Raw genomic sequence first — 14522 nt, 5'->3', positions numbered from 1 at the left:
TGGGGGAGATAAATTCAAAAACAAATTTTTTTTTTTTTTTTTTATGGGGTGACTGAAGAGAAAAGTGCTGATAGTAATTCAGATTAATAATTATTAATATTATATTAATATTATTAACGCCCGATGACCCCCGTGTTACTGTTCAGGTAATCAATAGAACGACAGTCCAAAGGTGCCTCGTGGAACTTCCTCCCTTACTATCAGATGCATTTCAATTCACACAAATATCAAGGTACTAAAATTGTACTATTTATTAGCCAAATCCCTGTGTTTACATTACAACTATCAAAGTACTAACACACTTTTATCAGATACAAGTTTCTTAAATATTACAAGTATCATTGAAAGTTAAACGTGCGATGGAGGGGGGGGGGGGAGGGAAGGGATCTAACCAACACTGAATCCACCATTGATAAAGAAAAGTTCGCACGACCTCCGTGGCAACATCACAGCTCACTTAGCATTTGCTGAAGTGTTTAAGATGTAAGTTCTCCCCATAATAGGCAGTCATTGTCCGGCCACCAAACAAGTAATAAGAATACTCGGACTTCAAGTAGAAGTTATCTTGATCTAACACCAAATTCTCGTCACTAATTCAAAAAAAGACGTGTAGCAGCTGGATGGGAGAATGAAAAATCAGATCTTGGGAGTTGAAGGTTAATTCACCTCGAAAAGTCTTATCAATAACATCATCCGAAATAAAATCAAAAATCATAAAATGGCAATGGCGGAAACAGTATCGAACAGGGTTAATAGTTACGTTACTGAAAATGAAATTACGTTTTGTCATTTTAAAGACACTACAAGCTAACTTAAGCAGAAGCTGTTCTTGTTGTGGATACTGGTTTTCATAAAGTTGTTGCAGCCTCAAAAAAAATCAACGCCTTTATTTTCGTCAACGCAAAACATGATTAGCTGAACTTGTAAGTCAACTCAATCTCTGAGGGACCGTCAAACCTACAAACGAGTTCCATTTGATGTAATATTCCCACTGAACACACAATTATCGCAGCTTTTTTTTGCAGTTCGACCGCGTCCTTCGTGCGGATCAACTTCCCACGATTCGACCGCGTCCTTCGTTCACATGAATTTCCCGATCGAGCTCGAAGTTGGGGTCATACCAGACCTCTTCAAAAGACAGTTGACTTTAATAAATTGAAAATTACAAGGGCAAACTGATCTCGAAGCTAACTTACGGTTCTCCTCCTAATAAATACTGTTCAGTTTACAAGGAAGTGTTTGGGTTTAAATACTGTGTCTAACTTACGATTAATTCCCTTGGTATATACTATAAAATCTACAACAAGGCTTCGACCTGAGAGGGTTTACTGGGTAGAAATGTAGGGTCTGACTTCAACTTTCCTTTCATGCTCAGAATTAACGAAGAAGAGAAGAAAAATCAAGTCATTGAAGGAGGAAAATGTGTTTTTCGTGTCCCACGCGCGTAACAATTGGACTTAAAATCTTTCTTCAGAGTGAACATTTAAACTTAAGTGCGACATCTAGTGCAAATGAGAGTAACTCAGAGAGTTGTAGTAGAAGATTAGCACTGACGTCTACGACGACTGCTAATCTGAAAATAGCCGATTTTTAACAACTACGTAGCCTTTGCTTTGTGAAGAATAAACCCTCTCTTGAAAGAAGCCGCTCAGTATACTAGTACTATTATAAAAAGATTGGCGCTTTAGGCCTTAGGTCTACTTGCGTTAAGTGCATCGTTTGTGCTCTGAAAGACATCTTTTATCATATAACAAATCGCATTTTATAGATATACAATGGGAGAGTCTGAAGAGCACCTCCACCGGTCAACAGTATTGAAAGCAGTTGATAACACGGGTTTAGACCCAGAAAAGAAGAGTTTCTCAAAATGACACAAGTCAATCAGCACGCTACTCAGTAATCGTAAAACCTGTAAGTTGGGTTTTCGTATCCATTCTCTTGCATGTTAACGAGGTGGCTCTTCTCAGAGGTACCTTCTCCGTCCTCGTCGACGAGAACTGTCTTTGTGTTGTTGCTAAGGCGCGTTCGGCGCATGGCCATGGCAACCACGATGATGATCATGATGACCAAGGCACCACAGCTGAGGCCAATAACAGCAGAGAAGGTGGCTCGTGAATGGTTCTTTCTGAAGGGTCCGTTCTCATCCTCGGCGACGTCTTCGTCATCGTCGTTATAGTCATCATTATCATTTGCTTTCTTTAAAGCTGCAGTTTTACCTTTAGGAACAAAACAATAGCAAAAAATTTGTTTGTGTCACTCAACAAAAGAAGGCAACTCAGGCCATGACCTGTATAAATGCCAGGTGCGACTAACGTAAAACTTTTTCTCACAATTTCAGTGTTTGTATTGAAGATAACTTACGCAAATAAACAAACTTGTCAGCTTAGGGGTTTTTTTTTTTATCGTAAAATTGTACCAGAATCTTCAGTAATTTACGTGGAAATTTCTATCAGCTGGTGGGGAGGAACGATTTTCAGACACTCGGGAGATTGTAACGGTTAATGCATCCGACTCACCTGGCTTCCTGAATGGTTTTTTAACCTCAGGCACATCTTCGTCAACATGTTTACCTATAGAAAAGATAGTAGGACTTAAAAACCACTTTCCTCCATCACATTCCTCAGTGATGCAGACACAGCATGCATGACACAGCACTGACTTAACTCACCTTCGCCGCCGGCCATCATGTCAGTGGCTGCTGGTTTACTTCCAACATGGCTTGGTGGGTCTGTGGGATCTTTGGCAGCAGAGCTTTTCTCCACTGTTGGTGCCTCTGTGGGCTGATCATAAAAAAGTAGCATGTATGAGCACAGGTTCTCATTGTTTGTCGAGTCCCACCTTGGGACAAGCTCAGCAGGCATTGTTACCAAAATTTCTGCGACATGAAAACTTCTCAATTATATGAAAGTGCCGCAAACTACCACTTTTCCTTTGATTACACAGCATTCCCTTGCTTCGTTTTAATAATGAGCCCACATGATTTTGCCGAGTCTTTCGATACGAAATTTCTCTTCTCACTGAATGGAAGCCCGAACCAGAAATGTTTCATTTTGTCAGATAAGGCCAGATTGCAAAATTATAAGAATGAACCTATACTTTTGCTCCCTCTCTCTCTCTCTCAAGAACTCCACCTCTCCAATACTTTCTCTCTTCAGATCGGAAACTTGTAACAATTTTTCACCTTTGCCGTCATACTTACCAGGGCAGGTGGTTTTGGGATCCAGTCTGGCAATTCCATTTGAAACTTGCGTGCGATGCCTGGCAGCTTGTACAGCAGTACCATGGACTCATTCACAAGATTATTGATACGTTTCAAGTGGTTTTGCAGAGATTCTCGGGCTTCCTCGGCTTTCTCTGGATGGTGCTTCAGCACGTAGTCAAAGTAACGCAAACTGAAAAGTAACCAAACAATTAAGGTTGAATAGGGCAAGGTTAAAGTATATTTTTCTCCAATAGGGCAGTTACATTTAAAACCACTTAATACTAAACTGCACCAGAAATCTACTCGAGCACCAATTTGCGAAGTTTTCGTCAGACGAGTGTAGGATCGACAGGAAAAAAAGTAGTTTTGAAAGTAAAAAAATACCTCAACATTTTATCTGGCTATGGGTATGATAATACGGTATACCACACTCCCAGATACAGATATCTGTAAATCCACGATGAATAAGCATAACGTTTTTTACGAAATCTGTAAATCTGTACACCTTGGCTCCCCTATTCTATACAAAATTCGCTGCAATTTTCCGCTTTATTGCTGCGAGGTTGATCTCTTCCAATTTCACGTCATAAATTTCGGTCACCAGTTTGGAGAGAGGTTGGTCATAGAAAAGTTCCTGATCCCTTCCTAAGATCATTCCTCAAGAAAAACATTTGTTTTTGACTAACTTCACCTGCATGCTGTTTACCTTAAGGTCTGAGAAAAGAGAAATATTGCTCACTAAAGAGAAACAGCACTTAACTATGCAGATATGAACTAACTAATTGAATAGCAATTAAATATGTACATGTAAATATCAACTTTGCTTTAAGCAGGAAACATCATCTATCCTTAGAATACATACATGCATACGTTAGTTGACCACTCCCCACGGGGGCTTTTCAGGGCCAATTCCCACCCATCCCACCCCAGGGGAGGACATCCACTACACAGTAATCTCGTGCGTGGGAAATTAACATCTCCTACCCCTAACACTGCAGGAGACAGGGCCTACGGTTTATTCGTCCTTATCCGAGAAGACTAGAATATCTATCCATTTTTGAATATAGAAAGGTAGCAAATTCTCCTCACTTATTTTAAGACCAGGAGTATCAGTCCAGCCGGGGCTCAAACCCTCGACCTTCTGCACTACACAATCTGGCGCTCTAACCAATTGAGCTAACTGGGAGGCAGTTAAAATTTCTCCTACCTCATCCCTTCAACACTTTACACCCTAACAGCAGTATGCACATTCTCCATACTGTTCTCCATACGTTTCCTATATGGTATCTATAAGGAGAATTTGCCTAACGATCAAGAGCTCATTGAGTTAGCGATCATTCCCCTAATTCTCGTGACCTTAAAGTTTGATACAGCAGTGATACAGTTGCAAGTTAGGTGCTTATCACTCTCGGGGTAACAAGATCAAGGGCTTACTTGTGTAGACGATCCTGGGTGCAGAATCTCACATAGCGCTGTACAGCTTGCAGAATCTTGTTGTCATCGCGAGGTTCTTCCTGTAGGGCAGCAACAAAGTCACCCAATGCTTTGTTCTTTTTGTCATTAAGGTCAATCTGCGTGCACTGGTGATGCTCTTCCTTCAGTCTGGCACGCTCCAACTTGGCCTGATCTCCAAAGGAGTTCACCATCTTATTGAAGGTCTGAAGGTCCTCTGAAAGAAATAATTTGAAATCCAAAGTTTCATGTATTTAGGTACCAGATACCCGTATTTACGTATGATGCACGATCCTTCGCAGTAGATAACGCTATTTATACAATAGCGAAAATCAGACCTGGAAAAAATCAGGCCTGTACGGGACTCGAACCACTGACCTCTGCGATACTAGTGCAGCGCTCTACCAATTGGCCTGCTCCCAGTTGGCTTGTTAGCTCAATTGGTAAAGCGCTGCACTAGTATCGCAGAGGTCAGTGGTTCGAATCCCGTACAGGCCTGATTTTTTTCAGGTCTGATTTTCGCTACTGCATAAATAGCGCTATCTACTGCGAAAGACCGTGCGTCATACGTATTTAATACCGCAGTTCAAAATATATGAACTTCATATATTCATTATATCCGTATCTGATAGTTGTTGCTATCCAAAAAATTAAAAAAAAGAGAGGAAACAGTGGAACTTCTGAGTAAATATAAAACTGTCTTTTGCCAGTTGAATGTTTTTCATAACAAACTATTTTCATATTTTTCCATCCCAGTGCAAATTAATTTATTTTCAAATGTGCAAAACACCTAAATGCAATATTAAAGATCTGAATAAGTGATCAATGCATGAAGCTCACCTGAAATTGAACCAGCTGCTAGATCTTCATCATCCGTTTTCATCAACTTGTATCGTTTCTCAGACTTTCTCCACGTGTCAATCAATTTCTGGATTTTTGCCTTGTGGGTCTCCTCCAGTTTGTCGCGTCGCTCATGATACTTCTGTCGGTCACAACCTGACAACATCAAAAAAAAAATATATATATATATATAGGATTACTTCTATTGAAAGACAGCTGTGCAGAGTATGTCATAGATCTGGAAAAATGGGTAATCTAGGACATCACCAATTACAATTATAATTTACCTCAGATAAACTGTTGTTGAATTTGCACAAAGAATGTAACGTTCGTAGTAGTAACCTTGGGTTAACAAAATGCATTTGATAGTGATATATTCAGCCAAGAAAGAGAAAATAGGCAATGCTCAAGGTAAAAAAAGTTTTAAGATCTGTCATATTTCAACCCTTTTAACCTTGAAAATCTCATAAGTAATTCTCCATACAATTCTCTTGATGTAAATGGGTAGGATTTGGTATTAAATTAACTAATAATTCCCCTATTGATATTTGCCTTCTTGATATACTATTGGTATTGAAAGGAGAAATTCCATCTTGATCACTCATGGAAGTTAAAGAGTTAAGAAATGTTTCAAATTACATGTAACCATCCCTTGAAAATCTTGACAACTTCCAATTTTATATTGTGCACATACTGTATTTACTCATCTATAAGTTGATACCCCATTTTCAAGGTCAAGAATTATATTTTTCATCATTTCTGGTTAAGGAAGTAAAATTCAGACTGATAAAAATTTCCTAAATAGTTAATCTCTTATTTCTGAGAATGTATTGAAAACATGGGAAATTGAAAAAACTGCAGAGCAAAATGTAACCATGTGCTGCAAAGTTTAATGTAACTTGTTTATATCACCATGATTTAAGCAAACACAAGTACTTCGATTTATTAAACAAGTACTCTACCATATTTTTTAAAATGCATTGACAATGAAGTCATCTTGCTATAACTGACCTTTATCTTAATTTTGAGTTTGAAAGGAGATTTAGAGGTACAAAGTTATGAACACCGAAGAACTTCAAATGATCACACATAACGAACAGGACTACATGACAAAAGCATTTACCACGTCACCAAGCTTCTGTAATCATTCGGTGAAAACAAAAGTTCTGCACCGTACACAGCAGCCTTTTTTAAACTTGGGTTTTCCTGATAGACTTCTGGAAATCATAATACTGAGATTGCTAGGGTCAGGTCTTTGTGTATGACTCATGTACAAGTCAAGGGTGATTTTTTAGGTGGATTGTTTGGTCACAAAAGGTCAACTTATACATGAGTAAATATGGTATACATGCCTGTCTGTAAAATGATACTGCGTGTTCAATTTACAATCTGAAACAATATACACCCTGTAATAAACCCTCCACTACATACCAATTGTGCTTCCTTCGACATGCTTTGCAAACTTGCTGATTGCTTGTTTCAAGTGTTCCAAAACACTGGTTGGCTTTGATGTGCTAACCACCTCAGAAATTGGTACAATCTTAGCAGCATCAGTAGCCACTTCTTCACTGGCATCTTGAGGACAACAAACAAACTCCACGCCAGTAAACTTTCCTGTACCACATGGAATGAGGACACCGTAATCCTTCACAATCATGCCTTCATTCTGGCATTTGTCTGAAGCTCGGGTGTGCCACTGGTCATGAGAGAGGCAATTGCTGTTGTCATGCATGTGCTCGAAGCGGCATTTTGGAGGCACCAGTAAGGCATCAGACTCGAAAGGGCCAACTATTGATAAAGGAAAAATTATCTTAAATGAAACTAATTGACAAAAATTACACCATCCACTAACTGTTTCCAAAACTACACATCTTATTCCACTAAAAAGCTTCTTTGAGGCTTTCTCACACAGGATCAATCATTCCTCAGCACACGAAGGGCTCTCTTCTATTCACCATTTCAAGTTATTGCTCCAGTCCGAGCATGATCAGCACAATCCTCACAAACTTACCAAGACAGCGATATGGAGTGACAAGGCTGCCATCCACTAACACCTCCTTATTACCCTCGACAACATTCCTCACATCTTGTGATGGGTAAATGGCCTTACAGTACCTTGTAACAAAAAGACATTTAATATAATAAGTGTAAGAAGTTTGGCTGTAGTACTACATGTATAGCAATACTTTCCTTCTTTCTACTTTGTTGTTGTAATTACTTAGTTTAAGTTTAATTCATTTTGCCACAAGAATGGCAAGAGAAAGGAACAGAACTTTCGTTCCAATTGACACCTAACCCCTTTTTTTTTTACCCATCCATCCCACCCCGGGGAGGACATCCATCACACAGTAATCTACTGTGTGGGAAATTAACGTCTCCTACCCCAACCCTGCATGAGACGGGACCTCCATTTATCGTCCCTATCTGAGAAGACTAGAAAGTCTAACCATTTGCAGATATTATTACAAAGGCAGCACTTTCTTCTCAGTTATTTAAAGACCCTGAGTGTTGGTCCGGCTGGATTTGAACTCATGACCTCCCGCACAACAGCCCGGCGCTCTACTAATTGAGCTAACCGGGAGGCGGTACTTGGGAGTTTGGTTTTATTAAAGTAGATCAAAATACACTCTCAACCCTTTTACATCCTAACATTAGAAGAAAATTCTCCATTTTCTCCTCTGTACATTTTCTACGGTGCTCACAAGAATCAGTTTGAGAATCAAGAGCTTCTTTAGTTGGTGATCATTTCCATAATTCTTGTGGCCTTTACATTTGATTCAAGGGTGATATTTTAAGAAGTTAGACATGCTAGTCACCATTAAGGCACGATTGCAACTAAGGAGATAATTACACTACCAGCTGAAATTTCAAGCAAGGCGGCTCAAAGGTGGGGAATGCTCGTAAGCGTGTAACCTCGGAAGTGCCTGTTGTGCTTTGCCAAGTGATCACTGGCAAAAAATCCAGCCAGCGATGGCGTCTTTTTCATCTGGTGAATTTCACCAGCAGTTGGTGCCAAGGGACAACCCTATTAGGGTTTCAAGGATTAGTGACTGTATCAACATTATAACCTAACTTCATATTCTCACTTCAGGATTTCTTGCATAGTTGTGGCACATAGACTAGTGCTGTTCTTGTCTGCTTCCCAGCTTCCAGTATTGACATCCATGTGCCTGGTCACTTTGCCACACTTAATGGCCACTTGGGGATCATAGTCTAACTCATCATAATTTGAATTTTCCACAAGTGCGCTACCAACCTAAACCAACACAGTGTAAGGATTAAAGATATTTTTAATCAAGCGTCAAAGGAAATCGGGGATGGCTATGGTTTTACCAAGTAACTTTACTCAGTCATTGGTCCAGAAAGCTTGCACCATCCTCCCAACCAATCAGATGCAAAGCTACCATAATTTCCAGCCGTTTACCCGCGGGTAATCTGTTGATTTGGCCTTAAACACGCACCACTGCGGCGGGTAATTGGAAGGTGCGGGTTATGTGACAATTTTGAAATCTTCTGGCAGTTGAATTGAAGAAAATTCTCACCTACCTGCGTTTCCACCTCTCAGATTAATTTTATTGTATTAATTAAGAATGCCACAAAGTGGCACGAAAACATGATGCCGACTCAAGTTTATTTCATGCACAATTAGTTGCGCGACGAGCAAATAACTATCGGCACGCGTGTAAACAAAACCTTGATGGTCAAAAATAAACTAAGGATAACCGGCACATCAGTAACAAATTTCCAGTTAACACTAGCTTCAGCTGAAGAGAATTTTCCCGTTTTAAGGGACTTGTTAGGACCAGTAGAACCAGAGATATCAATATTTTTAAGAAATCAACATGGCTCTGAATGATCATTCGCACAAAATGTGGCCACGAATTCGCATTCTGTCAAGTATGCAACGTTGTGAATTCTAGAGCACATTTGTACAAATTTCCTTTGTTTTTAAGGTGTGGGTTATCCACTAGTGCAGGTAATCTGTTGACTTTTTTTTCGCTGCATGCAATAATCGGCTGGTGCGGGTGATCGGCCGTGCAGGTAAACAGCCGGAAATTATGGTAAAAATGATCATGACTTATTTATACACACTTTTTCATGCTTTGAACAATTTGCACATTTTCACTTTGTCAACCTTTGTTCTAATTGGTCACTGAGATTACTTTGGTTTTGTTTAGTTCACAATTAATTGACAACTGCCCCAGTTTGCTTTGCAAACAGGGTTTTCATGACAAAAGTTAGTAGTCAGAGAAAAAATAAATAAAATAATGGGAGAGAATTCTAAATGCCTAAATTTAATTAGATCAGGCCATCTAAATGTCGCTGGAAGGTTATTTGAAACAAAAGGGTAATTCTCCAATCTTTGATACTTAATGAACAATGTTCAGACTCCAGTTGTTCAAAGAGCGGATAATGCTATCCAACGGATAAATTGCCATCCAGGGGATAAGTGTTGCCAAAAGGTACTGTGCTATCCACCGGATAGAAATTTATCCACTGTATAGCGTTATCCATCCTTCAAACAACCGGGGCCTGGTGTATATACCAGTACCAATAGATGTATGCCTCTAATGCATTTTGAACTGAATGTAAATGGCTATTTGATTGATTTACACTTGGTACACCATAACTGTGCAATGTTTTTCCTTATTTTACCCACAACAGGTAATGGAAAGTTTCAAACCGGTACAGTACAGCTCAGAGGTACATGACCAATGCACATGCAAAACATTTGCCCATTTTTAGCATTGCACTCGCAAAAGGGAAAAAAAACGCACTTAAAAACACATGTTTTAAGTGCGTTCTTGCTTGGGTTAATCAATGCAGACAGCTTGCTTTGTTCTGCATTGTTTTGAAAAATAAAAATTTCCTGTTTCAAAATGTGTCAAAAGCAAATCTTTGACCTGTTCAAATTTCAAGAGTTACAGGCAGTACACTTTACCAGATACCATCTGCAAGAATGCACACTAAGTGCAGAAGCACTTCCTTCAAGTATAAATTGTCTCCTACAAACCAATTAATTTTGAAAATTTGACACACTTGTTCTAAATTCAACAAAAACTAGTACATAACATTATAATTTTATGCCATTTGTTCAAAAAATTTTCCTTGACAATGACAAAGAACATACGAATGTATAAATAAATCACTGACAATGGTTGCTTCATGAGTACTTAAAAAAAAAAATGTGTTGAGTCAGTTTACATCCCAAGATGAAAACTTTAGACAATTGACCCCCTACAGTTTACATGTAGACCAAAAAAGAACTCATCAACAGAAAACAATCATCTCAAATTCATGCAGAAAAGAACAGTCATACCAATCTCTAAAATCAAAGTCTACCATTTTTACTGCTAATTTCTACCCTTTAGTATCCACAATTTGAAAAGCCCTTTCCCCGAGAGAAATTATGAAACATTTTCTGCTTGGCCAAAAAAATACATGTAAAGTAGAAATTGCAGATATTAAATGGAAAAATTACCAGGTCTGAAAGAAACACTGGACAAAAAAAACTATTACATTAATTAAGAAATACAGAAAAATTATTCTCAAAGGAACAAAAATAATTGAAAAGAGTTTAGAGATATCAATAATTTATTACAACTCAGCCAAATATATCACACAGGGACTGAAGAAAGCAACAAACTATAACAATGTCCTTGAATCAAACTCCTCTTTAAGACAGAGGTTTTTTTCAACAGTCTGTCACAGAGTTCCAGCAACCTTTTCACACCAAAACTAAGGAGTTAATTAACTGGACTATGAACCACAATGTAAAACCTAGGGATCTGCTTTGGGCTTTAATTAACAAACACTTGGTTGGCACACGAGCCTATAAGGTAGATGTTTTCATGAAGGTAGTCTGTACAACTCTGCATGAACCAATTCAACCCCTGCATCAAAACAGTGTAAAGATAAAATTCAATTCAAATATTCAAAGTGTTTTGACACAAAAATATTCATCCAAGAGAAATCGTTATCTACTGGGACTGAAAATACAGAGCAGAAAGCCAATGCATATCTGCACATTCACACTCCAAAGGGTTTCATTAAGTTGGGATTTCTCCCTCAAAGATTTTTCAATTTAAGTATACTGTTCAAACCAGAATTTGCTGTAATCAGAAAATCTAGTCATTTTCAAAGGAAATTCAATATTTACACGTTCCCAATTTGCTGGAAAAGTATGTTTTTCTGATCACTGCAAATGATAAATTCTTCTGTTCCCAAAAGAGCCCTTGATGTTATACTGTCAACAGGAGACCGGTGTGAACTATCATCTACAGTGACGCTTCTGTACTTTTGTAATTTTTATGAAGGGAAGTACTAGCAAAACTTACAGCAAAACTGACAGCACGCATATCTATAAAACTGTTATGGAAAACATCCATTTATGAATACCGAGTTTAAGTTTTGTCAATACAACTTTTCAATTCAGAAACACATTGTTTGCAATCGAACTGTCTGTGATATCAGCTTTTTTGTCTTGTATTGCCACCCGAATCTCAATACTAACAAGACTGTTTCCAACTATTTCCTTGTAAGACTATAGTAGACACGTCTTGAACTAACAATTACATGCTTTAGTTTGTTGCTTGACTAAAATCGTTTCTAAATCGTTGTAATATGATACAAGAAGGTACAATCATTATGTCAACAACAACCGACCTTCGTCCGCTTCGACGAATCCTACACTTATTGAAAACTTGTGAGTTTTTTTATTACTTCGACATTCCTCTCTTTGATAACTCCATAAAGCACGAGAGCGGTAGATGTATTCCAGTAATAAAACCTTGTTCTAACAATGTTGAATGGGTTATTAATTCAAGCTCGTTTCGAAGGTTAGACACATTATTCAGCCAAATGTCGATCTTCTTTAAAATATCTCACAATATTTTTCGTCATCGTTTCTCGAACACGAACGAGATAATTTTGTTTCAAACATTACTGGTAACAGTGGAGAGAGTGAGAAGAAACGAGAAGATTACAAGTCATTGCGAAAGGGCGTCAAATTGATATCTGCCTCGCAAGTCGAGGCGATTTGTCGAAACGGGAAACGTCTTAAATCAGAAACATTCAGTTCATCATACATTTTAACCCAAGCAAACGAGTGACTACCAAACCACAACTTCGACTATCGATTGAAAAATATTTTTGAATGATTTGGGGAAGTACAGACATGGCACATTTCGAAGTGTTAATCAAGTCCATTTCGTCGGGGCCATCACAACTAAAAATTCATAATGTGTAAGCTTCGAAAATTTCTTTCTCTTGGCCTTTGAGTCAGAGCAAACTACAAAATACACTTACCGTTACGAAGGTCAGACACAAGAAAATCGTTTTTCGATAACTCCAATCCATTCCCTAGTCGTAATTTCCTTCAAAACTTCAGTAAAACTCGAAAACAACTCAAAAATGGCTGATGACTTTTATGGCTCAAACGTGCAAGGGATATGCAAAAGGAACTTATCACGTGATATGCAAATAAGCCTATATTTGCATGACAAAAGTTTGCGGGGACGTGATTGGTTGCTGGGAGTGATGTTCTACGTTATTGGTGGTTAATAAGGCAGCTTCTTTGTGGCTGCCGCAGAAACCGACAAAATATTGGCTTTTTATATATTCATATATTCTGGACTTTGCTTCCAATACAGCAATGGCGTCATTGTATTCTAACAATAGCCTTAGCTTGCAGAATAGAGCGCGCACAAACAAAATCGACTTGGTGCCACTTCTGCTGGTACAAATGTAAAACAGAAGTTATTTGGAGAAGTTTTTCAAGAAGGTGCATGAATCCATCGAGAGATCATGGCTGCCAAAAAAGAAAGTGTGATTCTCGTCCGGTAAAACTGATGAATAAATACGAGGTTTTTAACGCCCGGAAATGACTCATTTTGGAAGGGCTGTGAGGAACTATCTCTTAACTCTTGCGCCAAAACTTCAGACCCATTCCACCCCTCACGGAAAAATTTGAAAAATGGCGTTTTAAAACACAGCAAAAGTTTTTTTCCACACTTGGGAAACAGATACATTGTTCCCGTTTACTTCACACTGAATAGATTTGAGAACGCAAAAATTAGCGGCGGAAGCCGAAGAATTTAATGCATCCTTGGATATATGCATAACAATGATCTAGCCAGCCCGCAAAAGATGAAAAAATAAAATAAAATAAAATAAAAATAGAATTAAATAAAACAAAGGAGCAGCGCCTTCAGCATCTTCGAAGGTCTCCGTTCGCAGTTCGGATGAGGGGTAATGGCTGACCAAACCATGGAAATTGTAGTCAGTCTAAAAAATGTTTCTGTCCGGCAAACAAAAACATAAAACGAGCGTTTTTAATATGTAGCCGGTAACTGAGAAGCGTTAGAATGGCCTATTGCTGGACACCATATACACAGAGAGACTAGAAGTACGTAAGCACGATCACTGACTTGTTTGTTGAGCCGAGCTGGCCCTTGCAAAATCTCGCGTCTCAACCTTTCGCGAAACCGTTATCCGGGCAAATCTTGTTGCTTCATGATTAGATAGAATTAATATATGAAGTTCACATATTTTGAACTGCGGTATTAGATACGTATGATGCACGATCCTCGCAGTAGATAGCGCTATTTATGCAATAGCGAAAATCAGACCTGAAAAAAATCAGGCCTGTACGGGACTCGAACCACTGACCTCCGCGATACTAGTGTAGCGCTCAACCAATTGAGCTAACAAGCCAGGTCAGTGGTTCGAGTCCCGTACAGGCCTGATTTTTTTCAGGTCTGATTTTCGCTATTGCATAAATAGTGCTATCTACTGCGAGGATCGTGCATCATACGTATGCTTCATGATTCTTTCGTCAGGCTGCCATTTTGAAAAAATACCTTGGTAACCTGGGGCCCGTTTCTCGAAAGTCCTGTTAACTTAAAGGGTCGTGAAGCTGTTCTGTTTTCATTTAAGATGAAGGTTTAAGAAGTTTTGAAATTACACAATAAAACGCTCCGCTTTAGAAACAAAATGGACTGGTCAGGGAGCCAGAACCTGCTTTCCT

General features: G+C 38.7%; 1 protein-coding gene across 1 annotated transcript; it reads right to left on the bottom strand.

The window, feature by feature from the left end:
• Positions 1–227: 227 nt before the first annotated feature.
• On the bottom strand, positions 228–12961 carry LOC111335812 (amyloid beta precursor like protein 2). Its single transcript, XM_022941812.2, has 10 exons — positions 12803–12961; positions 8581–8750; positions 7506–7609; positions 6926–7282; positions 5495–5650; positions 4637–4871; positions 3200–3392; positions 2669–2780; positions 2517–2570; positions 228–2216 (listed from the first exon to the last, which is right to left on the bottom strand). Exons 1-10 carry the CDS (start codon positions 12851–12853, stop codon positions 1894–1896), a joined length of 1755 nt encoding a protein of 584 aa, XP_022797547.1. The 5' UTR covers positions 12854–12961; the 3' UTR covers positions 228–1893.
• Positions 12962–14522: the final 1561 nt, after the last annotated feature.

Source organism: Stylophora pistillata, chromosome 7, assembly GCF_964205215.1.
Source record: "Stylophora pistillata chromosome 7, jaStyPist1.2, whole genome shotgun sequence".
Classification (NCBI taxonomy): domain Eukaryota; kingdom Metazoa; phylum Cnidaria; class Anthozoa; order Scleractinia; family Pocilloporidae; genus Stylophora; species Stylophora pistillata.
Note: the sequence above shows the minus strand (reverse complement) of the source record. Positions and strands in the feature narration are given on the sequence as shown.